Consider the following 24024-nt stretch of genomic DNA (forward strand, 5'->3'; position numbering starts at 1 on the left):
TCAAAGTTAAAAGGATAACTATACCAAACAAATGTAAATCAAAAAAGTTCTTTGCACATGTACAGCTAATAATGTACATACAGTGCCATAGCCTTATTAAGACAGAAACGACTGCCATATTTGCTTTTCATGTGTTTTGGGTGTGTTTTTGTAATTGAAAATAAAAAATCTGAGAGAAAAATGGAATGTAAAGCCTGTCCCGAACAAAAAATGTCATATTTTAGCAATGGTTACCCAGGCATGAATAAACAGTGCTGTTCACCACTGTATCTCTAGCATGTACCATCTTAAAGATACTCAACGCACTCTTCATTGGCTGAAGAAAGTACTATGAAAGATTCGAGACTGCAAAAAAAGGGCAGTGTTACATAATTAATTACATCTTTTCTGGTCTAATTTAAAGTGACCCCTTTTCATTAAAAGATACTTTAAGAGGGAATTCTAAAAACAGTGCTTCTGAAGAGATTAGAAAGAAGAAGAGTTCTGAATTCTGCTTTAATCTCCTGCTCTGAAACTTCCAATTTACTTCCATACTTCTCTCCCTTCAGTGCCATGTTTTAGTGACCTGAGTTCAGAACTCAATAGCTGTAAATTCTTAGCTGAAAGCTCACTGTTGCCTTTTTGATACCTAATTGAATTTTGGCATCCAATAATAAACTTCTCTGTAAAAAAATTAGTCGCCATTCCACAACACATAAAACAGAAGAAGACACACCACCTACCTTCCATCTTTCAGAGTGTTAACAATAAACCGGTTAACCTGGCAAATACAGTTGCTGGACAGCCGTTCTTCCTCAACAAGGGGGTTCAACTGTGTTGCCAACATGAAAGCTGAAAAGCACCGAGATTACCTTAGTTTCCAAAACATTTCAGTCATGACAATCTGAAAGCTGATCACATCTGTACTAGCAAAGAAAAGCAATGCCTGAAATATGTTCCTGAAATTAAAACTACTCAGGCTCCACAGAGTGAAAAACAGTATTAATTTTCTGTGCATTAAACATCTGCTGCTATTCTGAAGTGTAAATATTTCCTAAAGTGCCCCAAATCATTTTTTCCATCATTCAGGTTTCACAACAAAGACTAAAAAATCTTTTCTAGGTCCTTTCCCTTGCGACTAGAGATGGCAAGCATATGTTCTGCAAATTCTCTCCTTTCTCTCTTGTAAAGCTTCCCACACAGAAATAAAACCCCAAAAAGGCAAGTATAGGAGAGCTAACCCATCATGTTCACTAAATGTCAATATCATCCTGAGGGAAATTAATCAAAAAAAACACATAGCACCAGTTAGAGAAAATTAATTAAGCCAAGTGGCAGCTTTCCACTAGATCCAGTCTATTGTTAGAATGCTCTCTGCCAGCTGCAATTCTGTCTGAAGGAAGTGCACAGCCAAGCAAATGTAGACTTCTGGAATGTCTCAAATTATTGCAATCAAAGTGTTGGGTGTGCTTTTATTATTTAAATACAAACTCCCAGATTAATACATCATACTTACAGGATAGAGTGTTCAATCCATCACTCATAAGCAGTCGATAACGGGGTGGACTATTCCCTGTAGTAATGGGACGAATGTTCTAGGACAGAAAACATGATTCATTAGCCAGGTTGTCTGCTCAGTCCCCAGGGATGAGTAAGGCTAAGTGGCAGGAGAGTGGGTTTGCTATTAGTTCAACACAACTTAAACGGCTTGCCCACTCTCTTGACACCTAAATCCAAGTCAAAGAAAAGTGGACTTGACGATTCTCCCACCAACCTCTCTCCACCAGCATTAAACATAACATAGATGAGAATAAAATGAGTTGTCAATACTCTTATGTTCTCTCTCACCTAAATCAAATTCGGTTGAGAATCAATTTCAAAAAAACATATAATAAGGCACCTAATATATGCAAGGTACTGTGTAGGAAACATGCTAAAAATGAAAAGAAAAAAATCTCTGGGGCTGGCCTGGTGGTGCTTCGGCGGCCCGGGTTTCACCAGTTCAGATCCCGGGTGCTGACATGGCACTGCTTGGCAAACCATGATGTGGCAAGCATCCCATGAATGGGGTGGAGGAGGGTGGCCACGGATGTTAGCTCAGGGCCAGTCCTCCTCAGCAAAAAGAGGAGGATTGGCGGCAGATGTTAGCTCAGGGCTAATCTTCCTTAAAAAAAAAATCTTTGCCCTGAGGGGCTTACAACTGGGGTAGAGACAGAGGCAGAGAGACATAAAAGAGGTGTGCATATAATGATAGCGGGGTAGAGCCAAGACCTTTATCCCACTTGAAGGAAATCGGAGGCGGCTTCTGAAGGAAGTGAAACATGTAAACAGAGCCCTAAGATGACTGCCAGTGAGTCTCGGAGGAACAGGGAGACCATCAGGCTGAGAATCTGCAGGTATGATCCAGGACTCTGCTTCTATTGATTTTTAAAATTCCTACTAAAATTTGAGAACCCTTAAGTGAATGACAAGGTTAATGAAGAATTTTAAGCAGACAAGTTCATTTTAGGCAGATCTCTCTGGAGGCCATAGGGAAGGCAGATTTGAGCAAGACAAACCTCAGGGCAGGAAGACAAGTAAGGACAAGTAAAGACAAACAGGCTTGCTTCCTATCTCAGGATTACAACATGGACTGGCCTATTTTTTGTGATGATGGAGAGAACTTCCTAAAGTGGACAAATCTATCTGTCCTTCATCAAATGTAACTTATAATTATATATAAGTTTTAAAAATGTTTGACATAAAACATATGTAGGTACTCACAATGACTTGGAGGATGGGTTTTATGGATGTATCTCCCTGTTGCATTATGGCCTGAAAGAGTAAAAACAGATTCTTGTGAGATACGCACTCAAATCATGATTAAAATTTGACATTTTACAGTTTGGTGTTTGGAAAAACCCACAAATAACATTATTGAAAGAGCCTTCTTGGAGCATATCATTTGAAAATCTAGTTTAAGTTTCATCACTCTGGACAATCATAAAATTATAAAGTGGGAGACGTTTACTGACAAGGATACACTTACTACATCTAAAATACTGGTATCATACGTACTTAGTATTCATAACAGCACATTAATTTCCCGAGAGTGCCCATTAATACAAAATTACATAAATAAGTATGGTAAATCCTGAAAAGAGAGTATTACACAACCTTAAAAAGATGCTGTTTATATAACACTGGTTGCCTCTTGTGAGAGGAACTGGTTAAGCAGGGAACACATGTAGGAGGCAGACCTTGCACTGAATCTTCTTTCATACCTTTTGAATATTAAATCTCACCAAAAGTCTCATGACTCTTTTAGCAATTATAAAAAAAAATTACTAAAAAAAAATGGAACAACTATCCATCAGGCTTTTAGTTTGTTTCTTAAAAGCCATCATTTAAAGGTAATCATCAGAAAAACTAACAGTACTTAAAACTGGCTGTCTAACCTCCGCTTTTGCCCATGCTGAAATAAATTAAACCAGACTAGCTTTTTGAACCATAAACTGAAAAACTGGACAAAAAACACACAAACTCTTTTCAAATACCGGACAACAGGCGAACCACTAAGATAAACAAACACACAGATAAAAAGAACAGATTAGTGGTTACTGGAGGGGAAGGGGTTGGGAGTCTGGACAAAAGGGGTAAAGGGGCACATAAATATGGTGATGGATAAAAATTAGACTCTCAGTGGTGAGCATGATGCAGTCTATACAGAAACTGATAAATAATACTGTACGCCTGAAATTATACAATGTTATAAACCAAAACAACCTCAATAAAAAAAAAAACTGGGATCCCAGAAAGAAGGGAAACAAAGAGGGGAGCCCTACAATCACCCTGGCTTTCTGAAGAGAGGCACTTTGGACCACAGTGCAGCGAAAGAACCAGAAGAACAGGGCAGTCCTGTTGCGCACAGATCAGAGTGCAGGGAGGTAAGTTAGCTGGATCTCATGGATGCAGAGGATCAGAGAGGAGGCAGCTACAGAGAAAGAGCTTCAGTGACCTACACGGGGGTTCCCTCGAGTCTTTAGCCATATTCTTAGCTGTGCATACACAGAATGAGACTCCACAAGGCCAGGTGAAGAAGAAGCATTAGAGAGTTATAAGCTGGAAAATTACTGGAGCTCACACAGGTTAGAGCACATTTGAGTTCCAACCAGCCAGAGTGGAGAGAACTTAATAAACACCTGGTACATTCCGTAGAGACCCCAAAAAGGCCATGCTTTAGAAATAGGACTAAACTAGACTCAAAAGTATAAGCTACTTTAGACCCACTCCAGTCTCAAAGGGATCAGTCGATCTACAAGGAAATCAACAGTCTGCTAGGATAACTCAATATTCTTTAAGGAAATATACATAATCTAGACACTGAATAATGTAATATTCATAATGTCCAGTATCTAGTCAAAAATTACTAGAAAAAATATTATTTGGAGGTAGACACGGTAAGTTAAAGATATACGTTATAACCTTGAAGCAGCAGTTCTCAAACTGCAATCTGAGGGCTCCAGATCTTTTCAGGGGGTTCATAAACTCAAAACTATTTTCATTACCATAAACAAGATTTTGCGTTTCTCATTCTCATTCACTCAGTACAATGAAAAACTCGCTGAAGGACTAATAAAACCTTACACTATTAACACTGATTAATGTCTGCTGGATGAAAAGTCAGTAGAAGAAACCACAGCAGAGGCACTTTCTAAAGACACAGCAACTTGTTGAATTAAAGAACAAGATACAGCATGAAGATTGAGTTAATATCTCTTCTGCAGAATTCTACTTTTGCTTTACAAATGGACAGATCTATAGATGGGGCTGGACTTGCTGTTTTGCTTGAATTCATCTGGAATCAGCACCAACTAATCATCTAGTAAGATCTTCTTTCACGTGAATGCTTGACAACAAACACAAATTATACTGAAATATTCAAACTGTTGAATCACTTTCTGAAACTCATGGTTTATCCTGGAACAGCTGTGTTGACATCTGCACTGATGGTGCAAAGCAGAAGTAGGTAAAACTACTGGTGCCTTAGCATAGCTACTATGCTATATATATAGCAATATTATATATATTGCACTATATATATATATATGTACAATGACTAGTAGTCGTATTCTTCACTGCCCTGAACACATGGTAGTGGGGGTCACTAAAGAATGAACCGCGGGGGCTGACCCAGCGGTGCAGCGGCTAAGGTCGCAAGCTCCACTTCAACGGCCTGGGGTTCACCGGTTCCGATCCTGGGTGCGGACATGGCACCACTTGGCAAGCCACGCTGTGGTACATGTCCCACATATAAAGTAGAGGAAGATGGGCACAGATGTTAGCTCAAGGTGGGCCTTTCTCAGCAAAAAGAGGAGGATTGGCAGCAGATGTTAGCTCAAGGCTAATCTTCCTCAAAAAAAAAAAAGAATGAATCCTGAAGAAGTAAAATTATTTATTAAATCTTAACCCTTGAGCACAAAATTTTTTAACATTCTATGTAACAACACAGAAATATGCAAAAAGTACTTCTGCTGCATACTGAAATATGGCTGTCACCTCGAGGAAGAGCACAAGTGCAACTGTTGGAGTTGTGACTTGCACTAGCTACTGTTTTCATGGATCATCATTTTTACTTGAAAGGGCAAATGACAAACTATGGTTACAGTAGATATTTTCTCAAAAATAAACAAAGTGAGGGGCCAGCCCGGTGGTGTAGTGGTTAAGTTGGCACGCTCTGCTTTGGTAGCCCAGGGTTCACAGGTTCGGATCACAGGTGAGGACCTACGCACTGCTCATCAAGCCATGCTGTGGCAGCATCCCACATATAAAATAGAGGAAGACTGGCACAGATGTTAGCTCAGCAACAATCTTTCTCAAGCAAAAAGAGGAAGATTGGCAACGGATGTTAGCTCAGGGCCAATCTTCCTCACCAAAAAACAAACAAAAAACACAAAGGAAAAGAAAAGAAAAAAGTTTAAAAAACATATTAAAAAAAACAAGTGAGCCTGTTTTCAGGGAAAACAATAGTATCTGTTGCCAATAAAAGAATGTTCTGGTGAAAATCAGAACTTTTAAAAACTTGTATTCACCAACAATGAGCTTTACTGCTTCCCAATACTTACAGATTTCTGATTAAATCAACGGCGAGATTAATAAGCGTGAATTATTGTTACATAACAAAATATATCGATATTGGAAGATCTGCATAATGCAATGAACCAACACTTTCCAAATGACCAATGCATTACAAATAACGCATAGGTAAAAGATCCACCCAAAGCACAAGCTAGACCAGTTCTACATTCCAGCCAACCTTTAAGAAACTACCATTTGTTAAGCTTTGATGTAGTATTAAAGGAAAACTGTTTTTCTATTCAAAACTCTTCTGACACCAAATGTGTGGGTTTTCCACACGAAGCAATCTCTGCAGAAACTAAATTCTAGGTGTCCTACAAGTCAATTCAATTCTGACACTAACTACCCAGAGTTAGTGTCAACCCACGGGTTGAGGGCTCAGGCCCATGAGATTGTCCCATGCCCACTTCAGACACCAGTGGTCCCCAGGTTACCCACACTTCTGTTCAACTTGGCTACAAATTGAGGGTTCCCACGACCCCCTCCTCAGGCTCATGGAACTCAGGGACACACTTTACTTAGTATTACTGGTTTATGATAAAAGATATTATAAAGACACAAATGAGCAAAGAGATGAAGAGGTACACAGGGAAAGGTCAGAAGCATAGGTAATTCTGTCCCTGCGGAGTTTGGGATGCATCACACTCCCTGCATGTAGATGTGCTCACCAACCCAGAAGCTCTGTGAACTCTGCTGTTTAGGGTTTTCTTTTGAAAGTCCCATTACATAGGAATGATTGATTAAATCACCAGCCATTGGTGATTAACTCAACCTCCAGCCTCTCTGGGGAGGTTGGGGTGGTTTGGGGCTGAAAGTTCCAACTCTCTAATCACATGGTTGGTTTCCCTGGTAATCAGTCCCCATTCTGAAGCTATGAGGTCCACCAAGAGTTATCTCATCAAGGTAAACTCAAGTATGGTTGAAGGGGCTTATTAGGAATAACAAAAAAAGTTCCTCCCACCCATATCATTCAGGAAATCCCAAGGGTTTTAGGAGCTGTGTGAGAAACTGGACAAAGAACAAATATATATTTATTATAATATCACAAGGATCAAAAAGGAAGCCTGAAAAGACTATTAAGCCAGCCCTGATGGCCTGCAGTTGAAGTTCGACACACTCTGCTTTGGTGGCCCAGGTTCAGTTCCTGGGCTGGAATCACACCACTCATCTGTCAGTAGCCATGCTGTGGTGGTGGCTCATATGGACAAACCAGAGGGACTTACAAGTACAATATACAACTAAGTACTGGGGCTTTGTGGAGGGAGAAAAAAAAGAGAGAGGAACATTGGCAATAGATGTTAGCTCAGAGTGAATCTTTCCCAGAAAAAAAAAAATACTCCCCCTTTCTCCAACTACATATCTGAGGTCAGATTTCTTCATATAGTTCAATCAAAAAAAACATATATCAATATACTGAATGCAAAAGCTGATATATAAATCTAGCTGTCAAGTCTTCTAGCAAGCCAAATACTAAAGTAATGTGCAAAAACATAAAACAATGTCCCTTTCTATTTGTTTTGAAACATATAGCTATTTTTCCTAAAATGTTATTTATGTTAACAAATGATTTTATTATTATTTTAAATGAATAAATATTTTAAAAGTATCTCAGTTATAATTTCAAACATGGTAAGGTAGATATAACCCACAAAAACAAAAGCTCTTGCTTTTTAAGAGTGTAAAAGCATTCTAAGGGGCCAGCCTGGTGGTGCAGTGGTTAAGTTTGCAGGTTCCGCTTCAGCGGCCCGGGGCTTGCCGGTTCGGATCCCGGGTGCGGACACGGCACCACTTGGCAAGCCATGCTGTGGTAGGCATCCCACACATAAAGTAGAGGAAGATGGGCATGGATGTTAGCTCAGGACCAGTCTTCCTCAGCAAAAAACAGAGGACTGGCAGCAGATGTTAGCTCAGGGCTAATCTTCCTCAAAAAATAAATAAATAGAGTATTCTAAGATCAAAACATTTGAGAACTACTCAAATGTTACAGACCGAACGTTTGTGTGTTATGCTCCCCCCCATTCATATATTGAAGCCCTAACTCCCAATGTGATGGCATTAGGAGACAGACACTTTGGAGTGTGGCTTTAATTAGTTTTAGATGAGGTGATAGGGATAGAGCCCCCATAACAAGATTAGTGCCCTTATAAGAGGAAGCAAGACCAGAGCTCACTCTGGAACTCTCCCCACATAAAGAAGAGTTCACATGAGCATACAGGGAGATGTCAGCTGCAAGCCAGGAAGACAGCCCTTACTCGGCACTGAATCTGCTAGCACCATGATCTTGGATTTCCCAGCCTCTAGAATAGTGAGAAATAAATCTGTTGTTCACACCACTCAGTCTATGGTATTTTGTTATAGTAGTCCAAACTAAGATGCACTGCCCTAAAGCAAGCATCAAAAAAGTAAAGCTAATAATGGAAATAAATCTGAATACTCAATCCAAAAATCAGGAAAAGCTAAAAAAAGAAAAAGAAACAACAAAGAATAGATGAGACAAATAGAAAAATGAAAAGCTTAAACCCAAACATGTAACTGTATTAAGTGTAAACGGTTCAAGTACTCCAATTAAAAGACAGAAATTGTCATAATGAATAAAAACGACCCAACTATTTGCTGTCTACCAGAAGTGTACTTCAAATATAAAAAGACAGATAGCTTAAAAATAAAACATTGGAAAAAATATATCATTAATGGCAGGAAAAGTAGACTTCAGGACAAGGAATATTACCAGGGATAAAAAAGTACATTTCATAATAATAATAATAGGGTTAATTCCTGAAGAAGAAACAACAAAGATAAATGTGTGCACCTAAAGAGAGTTTCAAAATATATGAAGCAAAAACTGACAGAATTAAAAGAAGAAATAGGTACCTTCACCATTTAATTGGTGGTTTCACGATTCTTCTCTAAGTAACTGACAGTGTAAATAGACCAAAAAAAAAAAGAATAAGAATATAAGAGACCAAACAATTTGACCTAATTAGATCATTAAACAATTGTAGAACACATTCTTTTAAACACAACTGGAACATTTTCATCAAGATAGTCCATATGCTGGGCCGTAAAACAAGTCTCAATAAATGTTCAAAGACTAAATTTATAGAGCACACCATCTGATGACACTGGAATTAAACTAGAAATCAACAACAACATGATATCCAGAAAACCTCTAAGTACTCGAAAGTTAAACAAGAAACTTCTAAATAACCTATCTATTGAAGAAGAAATCACAAGAGAAATTAGAAAGTACTATTAACAGAATGAAAATGAAAATACAATTTATCTAAATTGGTAGGATGTAGCCAGAGAAATGCTTAGAGGGAAAATTATAGCTTTAAATGCTTACATTAGAGAAGAGAAAAGGTCCGAAATTATTTATCTAACTTCCACCATAAGAAGCCAGAAAAAGAATAAATCAAACCCAAGTATGTAGAAGGAAGGAAATAACAAAAGAGCAAAAAACAAAGGAAACAGGAAATGGATAAACAATAGGAAAAAAACAATTGAGCCACAAGCTGGTTCTCTGAAAAGATCAATAAAATTGACAAAACCGCTAGCTAGACCGGTCAATAAGAAGAAAACATATTCTCAATATCAGGAATGAAAAAGGCATCACTATGAATCCTATATATATATATATATTAAGGATATAATAAGGGAATATTAGGGACAATTTTATGAAACAACTTAGATTAAATGGATAAATTCCTTGACAAATTAAGAAAACTGACATACAAAACGCAGAAAATCTAGATAGTTCTATATCTATTAAAGAAATTCGATTTATAATATAAAATACTCCAAGAGAGAAAACTCTAGATCCAGATGGCCTTACTGGTAAATTCTATCTAACATTTAAAGACAAAAAAATACCAATCTTACATAAATTCTTTCAGGAAATAGAAGAGAACACTTTCCAAATCATTTTATGATGTTAAAGGGCCTGGCCCGGTGGTGCAGCGCTTAAGTGTGCACATTCCGCTTTGGCGGCCCAGGGTCCACCGGTTCGGATCCCAGGTGTGGACGTGGCACTGCTCATCAAGCCATGCTGTGGTAGGCATCCCACACAGAAAGTAGAGGAAGATGGGCACAGATCTTAGCTCAGGGCCAGTCTTCCTCAGCAAAAAGAGGAAGACTGGCAGATGTTAGCTCAGGGCTGATCTTCCTCAAAAAAAAAAGAAAATCAATCATTTTATGATGTTAGGTTTATTCTGATAGAAAAAATAGCCATTCTAAGAAAGAAAAGCCTATATACCACTCATGAACGCAGATGCAAAAATGCTCAACGAAGTATTTGTAAATTAAATCTAGCACTATATAAAATGGATATAATATGCCATGATCAAGTAAAGTTTACCCCAAGAGGGCAAAGTTTACTCAACATTCAAAAATCCATCAGGGTAACTCATCACATTAACAGAATAAAGAACAAAACCCACAATCATCTCAATAGAGGTAGAAAAAGCATTTGACAAAATTCAATACTCATTTATTATAAAAAGTCTCTGCAAACTAGGAACAGAAGAGAGGCTCAAACTGATAGCACGCATCTACCAAAAAGTCTACTGCCACCATACTTAATGGCAAAAGACTGAACAATTTCCCCCTAAAATCAGGAACAAGGCAAGGATATAGCTCTCATCACTTTTATTCAATATAGTATTAGAGCACTAGTGCAGTAAGGGAAGAAAAAGAAATAAAGGCATAAAGGATGAAAAGGGAAGAAATAAAACTATCTTTATTTGCAGATGATATGATCACGTGCATAGAAAATCCTAAGGAATCTACAAAAAACTACTATGTCAATTTAGCAAGTTGGCAGGATATAAGGTTAATATGCAAAAATCAATTGTATTTTTATATACTACCAACACACAACTGGAAAATGAAATTTCAAAAAATACTATTTTAATACCATCAAAAATAAAATAAATACTTAGGTCTAACAATATGTATGCAAGACCTGCACACTGAAAACTACAAAACACTGAGAGAAAGTAAAGAAACCTAAATAAACGAGATATATACCAAATCCATGGTTTCAAAGACTCAATGTTTGTAAGATGTCAACTGACCCCAAATTGATCTATAAAGGCAATGTTCTATCACTCAAAATCCTATCAGGCTTTATCAGAAATTGACAAGCTGATCCAAAATGTATACGAAAGTACAGAGAACCTAGATTCAGTAAAACAATTTTGAGAGTACGAAGCTAGAGAATTTACACTACCCAACTTCAAGATTTACTAAAAAAACTACAGTTATGAAGACAATATGGTATTGGTGTAAGCATCAACATATACAGCAGTGGCAGAATAGACACTCCAGAAATAGACCCACACGTATATAGATTAATTTCCAGAAACAGACCCACACATATATAGATTCATTTTAGTAAAGGCAACAATGTAATTCAATGAAACTTTACAGTCTTTACAACAAATGGTGCTGGAACAACTGAGTATCTGCACAGGAAAAAAATGATCTATACACAATAGGTAAAAAAGTAAACTTGAAGGGCCGGCTCCGTGGCCGAGTGGTTAAGTGCGTGCACTCCACTGCAGCGGTCCAGGGTTCGGATCCTGGGCGCGGACATGGCACCGCTCATCAGGCCACGTTGAGGTGGCGTCCCACATCCCACAACTAGAAGGACCTGCAACTAAGATATACAACTATGTACAGGGGAGTTTGGGGAGATAAAGCAGAAAAAAAAAAAAAAAGATTAAAAAAAAAAGTAAACTTGAAATGGATTACAGACCTGAATAGAAACTAAAACTATAAAACTTCTAGAACAAAACACAGGACAAAAGATTTGTGACCCTGGGGTAGGCAAAGATTTCTTAAGACACAAAAACACAATTAAGAAAAGGAAAAAATAAGCTGGACTTCATCAAAATTTAAAACTGCTCTTCAAAAAACACCACTAGGGGCAGGCCCGGTGGCGCAGCGGTTAAGTGCGCACGTCCCACTTAGGCAGCCCGGGGTTCGCCTGTTCGGATCCCGGGTGCGGACATGGCACCACTTGGCAAGCCATGCTGTGGCAGGCGTCCCACATATAAAGCAGAGGAAGATGGGCATGGATGTTAGCTCAGGGTCAGTCTCCTTCAGCAAAAAGAGGAGGACTGGCAGCAGTTAGCTCAGGGCTAAACTTTCTCAAAAATAACCCCCAAAAACCCACCATTAAAAAAATGAAAGGGCAAGCCTCAGACTGGGAGAAAACTTATATTTAACAAAAGACATATCCAGATTAAATAAAGAATTCTTAACAACCAATTAATAAGAACATAACCCAATTTTTAAAATTTTATCAAATACAAATTAAAACCACAGTGAGATACCACTACACATTTACTAGAAGAGTTCAACTTAAACTGACAAAATTAAGCCTTGGTGAAGATATGGAGTGACTATAATTCTCATAACCACTTTGGAAAACAGTTTGGCAATTTCTAATAAACATTCAGTTACCATGACCCAGCAATTTCACTCCTAGGTGAGTGAATTTCCAGAGGAATGAAAATATATTTCCACAAAAAGACGCATACATAAATGTCCATAGCCTCCTCATTCATAATAGCCAAAAAATGAAAATAACTCAAATGTTCAACAACAACAGGGAAATAAATTGTGTTTACTCATACTATGGACTACTTGGCAATAAAAAGGTGCAAACTACTGAAACATCGTGGATAAATCTCAAAAAACGTTTTGCTGAGAGAAAGCCAGACACAAAAGAGTACATACTGTTTGATTCCATTTACATGAAGTTTGAGAACAGTCAAAACTAACTTATAGAGATAGACAGCAGAACCTAGAGCAGTGATGGGAGGCGGGGCAGGGGAGGGGAAGGAGCAGGAGACTGGGGTGATGTTGTTTACAGGAGTGGATACTTGTTATCGTACATATTCATTACATATATTCCAGTTTTTATTATATGTAAATCAAACTGAACTTCCATAAACATGATTTTAAAAAGCAGCTGTTTGTGGAGAACAGAACTGGGGCAAGGTGGAGCAGAAGATCAGCAATTTCATCAAACACCTTTCTGTTCTATTTGATTTTAAAACCACACGTATGTGTTACTTTGTTATTCTTTTTAATTTAAGTTGTGTCATCATAAATAGTGAATATAAGATTTACTCTTCTAGGACATACAGCATGATATGTACACTTCAGACAAAACCACCTTAACTGTTCCAAATTAACATTGCTAACAAAAATACAAAGCAACAGAATGTAATAGTCAAGGGCACATGCGTTCAAATCTTCACTCCATCAACAAACTACTTAACTTCTCTGCACTTTAATTTCTTCATCTGTAAGTTGGGGATAATGATAAAAATCTACCTTACAAGGTTACCATAAGTAGTGACTATTATAAGGTATCTGGCACACTGGAATTAGTCAAAAATATTAGTTCCCTTCCTCTTTGTTACCCAATTACTTATGATACAAATACTATTTATTCTATTTACCACAATAGTTCCATGCATAACCCCTTATTTTATGATGTTAGCTCTTGCCCAAAATGCCTCTACTATTTGTGTGTTAGTTGCTTACCCTTTTGGGCCTGTATCTTTGGAACTAAAATAATTCTACTCGCTTTAGCTGATAATCAAAGTTGACAAAGGTTTTCCACACTCTGTTACCACAAACACACACAAAAATTTTCTTTGTCATTTATAAATAAAATCTAAGTAATATGTCATCTAACGCTGGAAATTATGTTTCCAAAATTTTGAACATGGCAAAAACCAATCAAATTATTTAAATAACACCATGATCCTTCTTTTCAAAAGTGAAGAGTAATTCCTAACTTGTCTTAAAGGCATAAGGTAGCAGCTGTAAAGTAAATGAGGACTACAACTTGCAATCACTTCTCAGGTCTAATTATTCCTAATTTACTCACTCACTCAACTCTGGCAACTGTTCTTCCCAATCCATCTCTGTCCCTTTCTTTTCAACACCTCATACGCACCTAGCTAACATTTATTGGGCACCTCAAACTTGCCAGCACTGCTCCAGGTATGAGACTATGCTAAGCAAAAAACAGGCATAATTTCGGGTCTCAAAGAATTTACAATCCAGCAGGGGAGACAAAAAGTAACTGATATTAATCAAATAAACAACAAATAAATGTAAAATTACATCTGTGATTACTAATAATAGATAACATATACTAAACACTCTGTATCAGGAGTGGACTAAGCACTTTAAATGTAATAGGTCACTTAATCCTCCCACTAACCTTAGGCAAGAGGTACTAGGTATCATTACCCTCATTCTACAGAAGAGGAAAGGCAGAGTTTAGTATCTTGCCCAAAGCCACACAACTAAGAAGTGAACAAACAGGAATTACGGTCTCAAAATAAAGGGATTTAGCCTACTAAGGGAAGTCAAGGAAGGCTTCTCTGAGAAGTAACTGAGCTGAGATATGAAGATTTTGTTGGCCAGTGAAGGGTGAGTAAAGAACCACCTAGGCAGTGGGCAGAGGGAAAAGAATGTACAAAAGCCCTGTGGAAAGTAAGAGTATGGAATATACTAGGAGTTTAAATTAAAAAAAAAAAAAAAGCAGGAAAGGGGGAGAGAACAAGTGGGAATATGCTATGATGGGAATGGTAGGAAGATGGTTATACTCGAGGGAAGTGAGTAGTCCAGGCAAGAAACCATGGTGACAGTGTGGATAGAAAGAAGTAAACGGATTTAAGAGATATATGCGGAGGTAAAACACACCGGACTCGGTGATGGACTAGACATCCAGGGTGATGGAATTTACAGGAAGAATGATTCCACAATTTCTGGCTAGCATGACTTAACGGATAACGGTGCCATTCATCCAGATAGGGAACAGAGACCCAACTTAGGAAGACAATGTATTTGCTTTAGGACATGTTGAATTTAAAACGCCTTTGAGATATCAGGTAGGCAGACAGATGATGAAGGTCTGTCTTTCAGAGTAAGGGTGGCTCCGGACAAAGACATTAGTCAGCAAGTGACATACAGATGGTAATGAGGTTGCCTTGGGAGGAGAGGGCCTAGAGTAGAGCCTTGAGTCAACAAAAATTTACAAAGACGGACCTGCTAAGACAGACCGACCAGCCAAGCTGAGTCACAAAAGCCAAGAGAAGAGGATGCTATCAGAAGGAAGAAACGCTCAAGACTCAAACGCTGCTGAGAACGCTGCTAAGTTGAAAACTGAAAAGAGTCTGTTGGATTTAGCGACGTGGAGGGACTGCTAACTTGAGCCAAGGACACTTCTATAGTGATCAGAGGAGGGAGCGACTGGAGCTGGTCAGAGGGGTAACGGGAGATGAAGAAACGAAACAGGTGGAAAGAGACAAGTCTGGAGAAGTTCGGCTGTGAGTGGGGGAAGGGGAGGAGATCGAGAGGATGCGGGAGGGAGATGCGAGAACATCAACAGTTTGTTTTGCTTCGTTTTCTTAAGCAGGAAAAACACGAGCATGTTTAAAAGACGATAGGAAAAATCCTTTAATTCCAGGAAGTCACCTGGCGCGCCACCGCCCCCCCCCCCCCGCCGCGACTCCCGTTACCTTCTCGTCTCGCACTGTCTCCCCATCGCCCCCAGCTCCTCTCCCCCGTCTCCACCCGCTCCGCCCTGAGGCGCACAGCCGCCCCGGCCCGCCGGCGTCTGCTCACCGCAATGGCCCCCTCGCTCAGATAGCCCACCATGGCTCCAACGCGCCAACTCCCGTGCTCAGGCTCCTGCGCAGCCCGGACTTGGCTCCCGGGGTCCGGCGCGCTCCAAAGCAATTGGCCCGAGATGCTGCGTGCACCGCCTCCCGACGTGCGCACGGCACAGGGGGCGGGCCTACGGGCAGAGCAGCCCTCTCATTGGCTGAGGCGCGGCGGGCGGCCTACGTGCCCCGCCCGAGCCCGGGTTGCGGGCCCGGTCACAGGCTGGCGGGGCCTGGGGGCGGGGCGCCGGGCCGCGGGGCGCGCGGGGTGACGCGAACGCCGCCAAGCGCGTGGCTGGACCAGTTCCGGGAGCCGCCGGAGAGGGCCCTCGGACTCACAGCCGCTGGGCTCGAGGCGGGCTGACCGGCTGGTGCCCAGCGGAGGATTAGAGCTGTTTCTTGAGAACTCTGCTGCTAAATGTAGTCAAAGAAGTGACTTGATTCCAGCAACCCAGTGCTCCGTTCCCGCCGGTGCCACACCCTGCGCTTGGCACAGTGGGGGTCTCTGAAGGTAAATAAGCCCCGGTCCCTGCTCTCAGAGGAGAGCACAGTCTGTCGAGGGATTTTCCTCTGTGAGTAGCCCTAACTCAAGGTAGACACGGAATGAACTCCAGGAGAGACACAAAGTATGCTGCGATCACGGAAAATCAGGGAAGGCTTCCCAGAGGAGGGGCCATTTGAACTGAGTCTTGAAGGCTGTGTGGAAATTTGCCAAGTGGACTCCACGTGAGGGCTGGGATGCTCCTGGAGGAAGGAATAGTCTATGCAAAAACTAGGGCGATGTATAGCCTGGTAAGGTGGGGTTAGCTTTCAGTAGTTCAGGATGGGAGGATACAGAGGAAGAAATGAGACTTGAGCATTAGGAAGTAAGCCAAGGGTCCAATAATGAAGGGTTTGTACTGGGCTTCGCTATGCCGGGAGGCGCACTGATGAATTTAAGGCAAAGGACTGACTTCTGCCTCAATGTGGAAGATGGACTGAATTGCAGGGTGGGGGTACCGAGGACATGGAGACTAGTTATGACGTTCTAGAAAGAATGCCGGATGAGAGATGGTGAGGGCTTGAACTGAAGGAAGGACCTGGGGATGGAAAGAAGCAATGGAACTGTGTAAGAGAGAGAAATGCTGGTTAAGTTAATTGTTGGGCAGAGTGAGAAAGAAAATCTGGGCTGTCTCTCAGGTTTCTGACTTGAGCGCTAGGTAGATAGAGGTCTAAGAGGACACGGATGGTGGCCAACTGACCGCCTAGTGGTGCCTGGAACAGAGCAGGCTTTGGGTGGATATTTCCGAATGAAAGGATGCTGAGTGAATTGGTGTGAGAAAGCGTAGATCCTTCCTCCGCATGTAAACAACTGTAGGAAAAGACCACGAGAATGGATTTTGTTGCTTCATGCTGGCTTGAATGGAATCTTGATTTTCTAGAATAGTGCATTTGTGGAAATCTGAATGCCTTATTTTCTTCTTCATTTTATAGGGCTAAAGTAACATGGATCTGCCCGTGGAGGAGTGGAAATCATACATCCTTCAGAAGTGGGCTTTGCTCCCGAAGTCCGTTCAGGTCACAATTTCTAAAGCAGAGACTCTGAGCGATATCTTTCTTCACTCCTCTTCGCTTCTTCAGTAAGTGAAAGGAAGCTTTAACCAGGGAAATTTTTGATCTGCAAAATGTTCTCTTTTGTCATTTGCTCTCAAGTTATATCTCTTTTTAATGGAAGGATTAGGTTCAGATTTTAATATTTTGGGGCATTCAGCAATCCTTGCTGTCATCCCCATTTTCTCTAACCTGTTATAGAACAGGTAGGAATGCTGTTTAGCTTTTGCAGTGTCAATGTTATGTTTCAATAGTCAGCACCTTGCTGCAGTCACTAGGCTGCGAACCCTGCCATATCCCAAAGGATACAGTGGAGATTTATTAGCTGCACATAGAAATTCATGAGAGCTGGTATTTGGAAAAGACCTTAGAGGTCATATAGTCTAATCCCAGTGGTTTTCAGGCTCTCTTGACTACACTCCTCAGTAAGAAGAATACTTTACATCGCAACCTAGTGCACACATACATAGAAAACTGAAACAGGAGCTTCCCCAAACTTCATTCAGTGAATTTATTGATTGCCTATTTTGTGCCAGCCACTGTGCTATATGTTTAGTGAACAAAAAAAATAGATCAGTAAACAAAAAATAGACAAAGATTCTTACCTTTGAGGAGGCTAATTCTAGCAAGGAAGGACGGACAATAAACATGATAAATAAGTATTTAACATGTTAAAGGTGATAAGTACAGTAGGAAAAAAAGAACAGGGTAGGGGAAACAGGTGGTGCCAGGAGCAAGAGTGCAGGTTGTTGTAGTAAGTAGTGGGGTCAGATATGCCTCACTGGGCCAGCCTGGTGGTGTCGTGGTTAAGTTCGCACACTCTGCTTCAGTGGCCCAGGGTTCACAGCTTCAGATCTCAGGCATGGACCTATACACCACTCATCAAGCTATGCTGTGGTGGTTACCCACGTATAAAATAGAGGAAGATTGGCACAGGTGTTAGCTCAGGGCCAATCTTCCTCAAGCAAAAAGAGGAAGATTGGCAACAGATGTTAGCTCAGGGCCGGTCTTCCTCACCAAAAAAAAAAGATAATGTCTCATTGAAAAAGTGAAAGTAGAGCTAAGTCTTGGAGATACAGGAGTTAACAAAGTAGAAATCTGAGAGAGGGGCATTCCAGGCACAGATCCTAAGGCAGGAGAGTGTCTGGTACCTTCAAGCAACAGCAGGAAGGCCCATGTGGATGCACAGAGTAAGCCAGAGACAGTGGTAGGAAATAACATCACAGAGGTAATAGGATGTGCACAGGGGTTGGGGGAGAGCAGGTGCCACAAATCTTACTGGCCCTTGTAAGTGCCTTGTCTTTTTACTCTGACGAGGAAGTTATTGCAAGGTGTGGTAGGCAGATTTCTAAAGGTGGGCCCCCCAGCGTTCCTGTCCCCTGGTTGTTCAATCTAACATTAACCTAAGCACTGCTGTCAAGGGATTTCGCAGATGTAGTGAAAATCCCAAATAAATTGACCTTGAGATACAATTATCTGGGTGGGCCTAACCCAATCAGGTGAGACCTTTAAAAGCAGAGAGTTTTTTCCAACTGGTAGCAGAAAGGGAAGTCAGAGAGATTCAAAGCAGGAGATTTGAATGCACTTTGCTGACTTCAAAGATGGAGGGGACCACATGGCAAGGAATGCAGGCAGCCTCTAGAAGCTGAGAGTGCTTCCTGGTTAATAGCAAGGAATGGGGCCCTCAGACCTACAATTGCAAGGAACTGGCTTCTGTCAACATCCTGAATGAGCTTAGAAGCGGATTCTTCCCCAGATCCTCCATATAAGTGGCCACCTTGATCAGCCTTGTGAGACCCTAAGCAGAGAACCCTGTTGAGCCTGCCTGAACTTCTGATCTATGAACTGTGAGGATAATAAGTGGGTATTGTTTTAACCTGCTGAATGTGTGCTGATACGTTACACAGCAATAAGAAACTACTTCACAGGGTTTTGAGAGAATAGTGATATGATCTGACTACATTTTAAAGTAGAGGTCAGCAAACTGTAGCCTTCAGGGTAAATCCATCCACTGTCTGTTTTTGTATGGCCATCAGCTAAGAATGGTTTTTACAGAGAAACATTTGCGGTTGATTTGGTGATAGGGAACACTGGCTTTGAACTCCAGTTAAGCAAAATGGTATCTATTAAAAAAAATATCCGGGGGCTGGCCCCGTGGCCGAGTGGTTAAGTTTGCCCAGGGTTTCACTGGTTCGGATCCTGGGCACGGACCTAGCACCGCTCATCAGGCCATGCTGAGGCCATGTCCCACATGCCACAACTAGAAGGACCCACAACTAAAGATATACAACCATGTGCCAGGGGACGTCGGGGAGAAGAAGGAAAAATAAAATCTTAAAAAAAAAATCCGTTCTTCTCATTAGTAGACCTGTATTATGAAAAAGTTGTACTGAATTATTATTATATTTTGAATTTTGTCAATAAAAAGTTTCTACAAACGTGTTTTCTCTTTTTTGTGTGAGTACCTATGTAATAGCCTCAATTTTACCTCTTGGCCCACAAAGCCTAAAACTTTACTCTCAGGCTTTCTACGAACGTTTGCTGGCCCCTGTTTTAAAGGATCACCCTGGCCGCTGTGGTGAGGATAGGCTGTCCGAGGAGCAGGAGGGGAAATACAGACCTGTTGGGAGGCTATTGCATTAGTGCGGCTGAGAGAGGAGGTGATGGTAACTTGGACCAGGGTGGTGGTAGTGGGAGTGATGAGAAGTGGTTGGATTCTGATGGTAGATTTAATAGCATTTCCTGACAGAAAGGATACAATATGTTAGAAAGTGAGAGAGGTAAAAAGTGACTCTAGGAAGTCAGGCCTATGGGGCCAAAGGTAGAGGATGAAATTAGCATCACCTCGGAAGGCTGCAGAAGGAGCTATTTTGGGAAGACAGATCAGGGGTTCATATTTCAGCTGGAGATGTCTAGTAGACATCCAAGTGGAGATGTCTAAATGGGCATGGAGTTTAGGAGAGAGGCCTGGGCTAGAGATAAATCTGGGAATTGTACGTGGCATTTTGAGCTGTGAGACTGGTTAAGTTCACCAAGGAAGAAGGTGTAGATGCTTATTGCATCTGATGTACTTTTTTTTTTTTGGATGAGAAAGATTGTCTCTAAGCTAACGTCTGTGCCAGTCTTCCTCTGTTTTGTACGTGGGACGGAGCGTTGTGCAGGTCCACGCTCGGGTCAGAACCCACGAACCCTGGGCTGCCCAAGCAGAGCGTATGAACTTAACCACTACACCACCTGGCCAGCCCCTGCATCTGATGTACTCTATATTTTCCCTCCTACTTATCGCATTTAAAAAATACTAATCAGGACCCACTAATTTGATTTCATGACCCACTGACTGCGTCGTGACCGCACTTTGAAAAATAATGTCTAAACCTCTACAGGATCTGTGGATTCCCTTTACAGAATTTCCAGAAACAATGGAGAACTGCTGATGAAAACTTTGAATAATAGGCAGAGATTTCCTAAGATAGTTGATACAGTGTACTAACCAGCAAAAGGGAATAATCTGCAAGAATCCTTTGACATTTTGGTGCACTGGAAGAAATGTAAATCAAAGAAGAGGATTTGCCTGATTGTTTAATGTTGGCATTCCTCGAGACTCCAGCCTAGGCTCTCTTTCCTTTTCACTCTCTATTCTCAACTCATGCAGCTTCATCCACACCCATGACATCAGTTACCTCCTATTACTCTTCAAATTATATCTCCAGCCCTCACTCCTCCTCTGAGACTCAAATCTCTAAATCCAGCTGACTGCTTAAAAGTCTCAAAAGTACTTACAATTCAACATATCTAAAATCAAACTCACAATTTTGCCCTCAAAATTAGATTCCCTTCCAGTGGTCCCTATCTTGGTGAATTGCACTACCTTATTTCAGTTCCTAAAACTGGGAACCTGTGAAACATTCTGTGTTAAAATGCTGCCATGGCGGCCAGCCTGGTGGCGTAGTGCTTAGGTTCAGGCCTTCTGTTTCAGCAGCCTGGGGTTGGAGGGTTCAGATCCCAGGTGCAGGCCTGCATGCCACTTATCAAGCCATGCTGTGGCAGACGTCCCATGGGTAAAATGGAGGAAGATGGGCACAGATGTTAGCTCAGGGCCAGTCTTCCTCAGTAAAGGGAGGAGAATTGCTAACGGATGTTAGCTCAGGACTAATCTTCCTCCAAAAAAAAGAGCTGCCGTGATCTTCCACCTGTCCATGTCAGACCATTGTGATCCCTTAGTGAATTACCCTACCCTCTGTCCAGTTGCTGCCCAGAAACCTAGGAGTCATACCTGATTTTTCCTTCTTCTCACCCACCATCTTAAATCTATTCCCAAATTTTGTCCATTGTAGGACCATGAATGCTAGATTTCTTTCACATTTGACAAATAGGACTTCTGCTTCTGGGTAGGATATAATAGGTCACAATAGGCAATGCTCCATTACAACTAAAACAAAATTGGTAGTTAAATTCATAAAATAATTGTATTTTTAAACACATTAGAGAGCAACGAGGACTAGATGGAGTAAAATTCCAAAGAGGGAAGGCTCCTTCCTAGGTGATCACTAGCGGTTGTCTTTTCTGAGGGTGGTTAAAGGCTGGGGATCAGGCTGGCCCTAAGCACAGGGACACCCTGGGGGAAACTGAAACCGCAGACGTCTCGGCTGTCATTTGGGGCTGATGTGATGGATTGGAAACTAGAGGAGGCCCAAGCTCAAGGCCCAAATCCAAAGTCAGTTCGCCTCATGGGATGTTTACTGAGTTCTCAGAAAGTACAGGAGGCCACCCAAAAAGGCAGAATGAAATCTCCTGCAGTCTTGCAGTGCTGAGGACCAAAATCCCACTAGTGGAAAGGGGCCTGCAACACAATCTCCCTGTGAAGACATTTGCCAGATTTTGAACTTCTGTGATGTCCTAAGTTCAAAATCAAAGTTCAGAATGTCCTGAGACCAAAGCCTTTGGGCATGAGGAGAGAGAGACCTTCCAGGCTCTTAACCAAAACCTCAGGAGGGCCACACCCAAGAACTGAGAAACCAGAGGTGTGCTGAGTTTCAATAAAACTGTAGGCCAACCCTAATCCAACTCAATTCTTGATTGGCTAAAGGTAGGCCAGCCCCTCTTCCTATTTTCCTAACGTAGGAAAGGGGGCACTTTCATAGAAGATGTCATCTAGCTTCTATGCACAGTGTCAGGAATACAGTTAAAAATTATTAAATGTGCAAAGGGGCATAAAAATGACCAATAGTGAAGAGAGAAAATAAATATTAGGAGTAGATCGGGGTCGGCCCGGTGGCGCAGCGGTTAAGTGCATACATTCTCCTTTGGCGGCCCCGGGTTCGCCGGTTCGGATCCCGGGTGCAGACATGGCACCGCTTGGCAAGCCGTGCTGTGGTAGGCGTCCCACATATAAAGTAGAGGAAGATGGGCATGGATGTTAGCTCAGGGCCAGTCTTCCTCAGCAAAAAGAGGAGGATTGGCAGTAGTTAGCTCAGGGCAAATCTTCCTCAAAAAAAAAAAAAGAAGAATATACAACTATGTACTGGGGGGCTTTGAGGAGAAAAAGGAAATAAATAAAATCTTTATTAAAAAAAAAGGAATAGATCAACTGATGTCCACTTACAAGATTTAGTAGACAAGGATTTAAAAGAACTATGAATAATGTATTTAAGGAAATAGAGGAAAAGTTGTACAAAGTAGGTAGAAAGATAGATTTCAGCAGAGAATTGGAATCTATACAAAAGAATCAAATGGTGGTACTTAGAGTAGTCAGAGTTGTAGCGACAAAGTAGAATGGTGGTTGCCAGGGGCTGGGGGTGTGGGGATGGGGTTATTGTTTAATGAGTATAGAGTTTCAGTTTTACAAGATGAAAAGGGTTACGGAAATGGATTCTGGTGATGGTTCCATAACGTTATGAATGTATTTAATACCACTGAACTATATACTTTAAATGGTTAAGATGGTAAGTTTTATGTGATGTCTAACTACAGTGAAGACAATTTTTTAAATGATTGAGACAAAAAGAATCAAATGGACTTTCTAGAATTCAAAAATAACATAACTGAAATTAATCCAATTCTTAAGCTTCATAGCAAAGTGGACACTGTGGAACACAGGATTAGTAAATTGGTTTACAGGTCAATAAAAAACAAAATGAAGGGGCTAGCCCCGTGACCAAGTGGTTGGATTTGCATGCTTCACTTCGGCGGCCCAGGGTTTCACCAGTTTGGATCCCAGGCACAGACATGGCACCGCTCATCAAGCCATGCTGAGGCAGCATCCCATGTAGCACAACCAGAAGGGTCTACAGCTAGAATATACAACTATGTATAGGGGTGCTTTTGGGAGAGGAAGAAAGAAGAAAAAAAGATTGGCAACAGATGTTAGCTCAGGTGCCAATCTTTAAAAAAAAAAGCGTAGGGAAAAAAGAATGGAAAAAATGATACAGCACATAAGAAATATATGGGACACAATCAGATGGTCTAACATACTTTTAAATGGAGTCTCAGGAAAGAAGACAGAGAGTGGGGCAGAAGGAATATTCCAAAAGGATGGCCACAAATTTTCTAAAACATAAAGGACATCAACCCACAGATTCCAGAAGCTCAGCAAATCCCAAGCAGTGTAAACATAAATAAAATCACACCTAGGGACATCGGACTA

General features: G+C 41.0%; 2 protein-coding genes across 4 annotated transcripts in view; one reads left to right on the plus strand and one right to left on the minus strand.

Moving 5' to 3' along the window:
- RPA1 (replication protein A1) overlaps nt 1–15915 on the minus strand; it is a 57153-nt gene extending 41238 nt beyond the window's left edge. Inside the window, exons 1-4 of the mRNA XM_044745189.2 lie at nt 15754–15915; nt 2743–2793; nt 1496–1574; nt 723–831 (exon numbers count right to left, since the gene is read on the minus strand). Of these exons, the coding sequence (XP_044601124.1) occupies nt 723–831; nt 1496–1574; nt 2743–2793; nt 15754–15786 (272 nt within the window). The 5' untranslated portion in view covers nt 15787–15915. The remainder of the gene's footprint in view (nt 1–722; nt 832–1495; nt 1575–2742; nt 2794–15753) is intronic.
- Nucleotides 15916–16026: 111 nt separating this feature from the next.
- The window catches only part of SMYD4 (SET and MYND domain containing 4), a 42545-nt gene continuing 34547 nt past the window's right edge, over nt 16027–24024 (plus strand). Inside the window, exons 1-2 of one of the 3 annotated variants that reach the window (XM_014827044.3) lie at nt 16027–16302; nt 17265–17410. In XM_014827044.3, the coding sequence (XP_014682530.1) occupies nt 17277–17410 (134 nt within the window). In that variant the 5' untranslated portion in view covers nt 16027–16302; nt 17265–17276. Of the gene's footprint in view, nt 16303–17264; nt 17411–24024 lie in introns of those variants that run through there. The other 2 variants (XM_014827043.3, XM_014827045.3) reach the window with 2 other exon arrangements.

The sequence above is a fragment of the Equus asinus genome, chromosome 13, assembly GCF_041296235.1.
Source record: "Equus asinus isolate D_3611 breed Donkey chromosome 13, EquAss-T2T_v2, whole genome shotgun sequence".
Taxonomy (NCBI): Eukaryota; Metazoa; Chordata; class Mammalia; order Perissodactyla; family Equidae; genus Equus; species Equus asinus.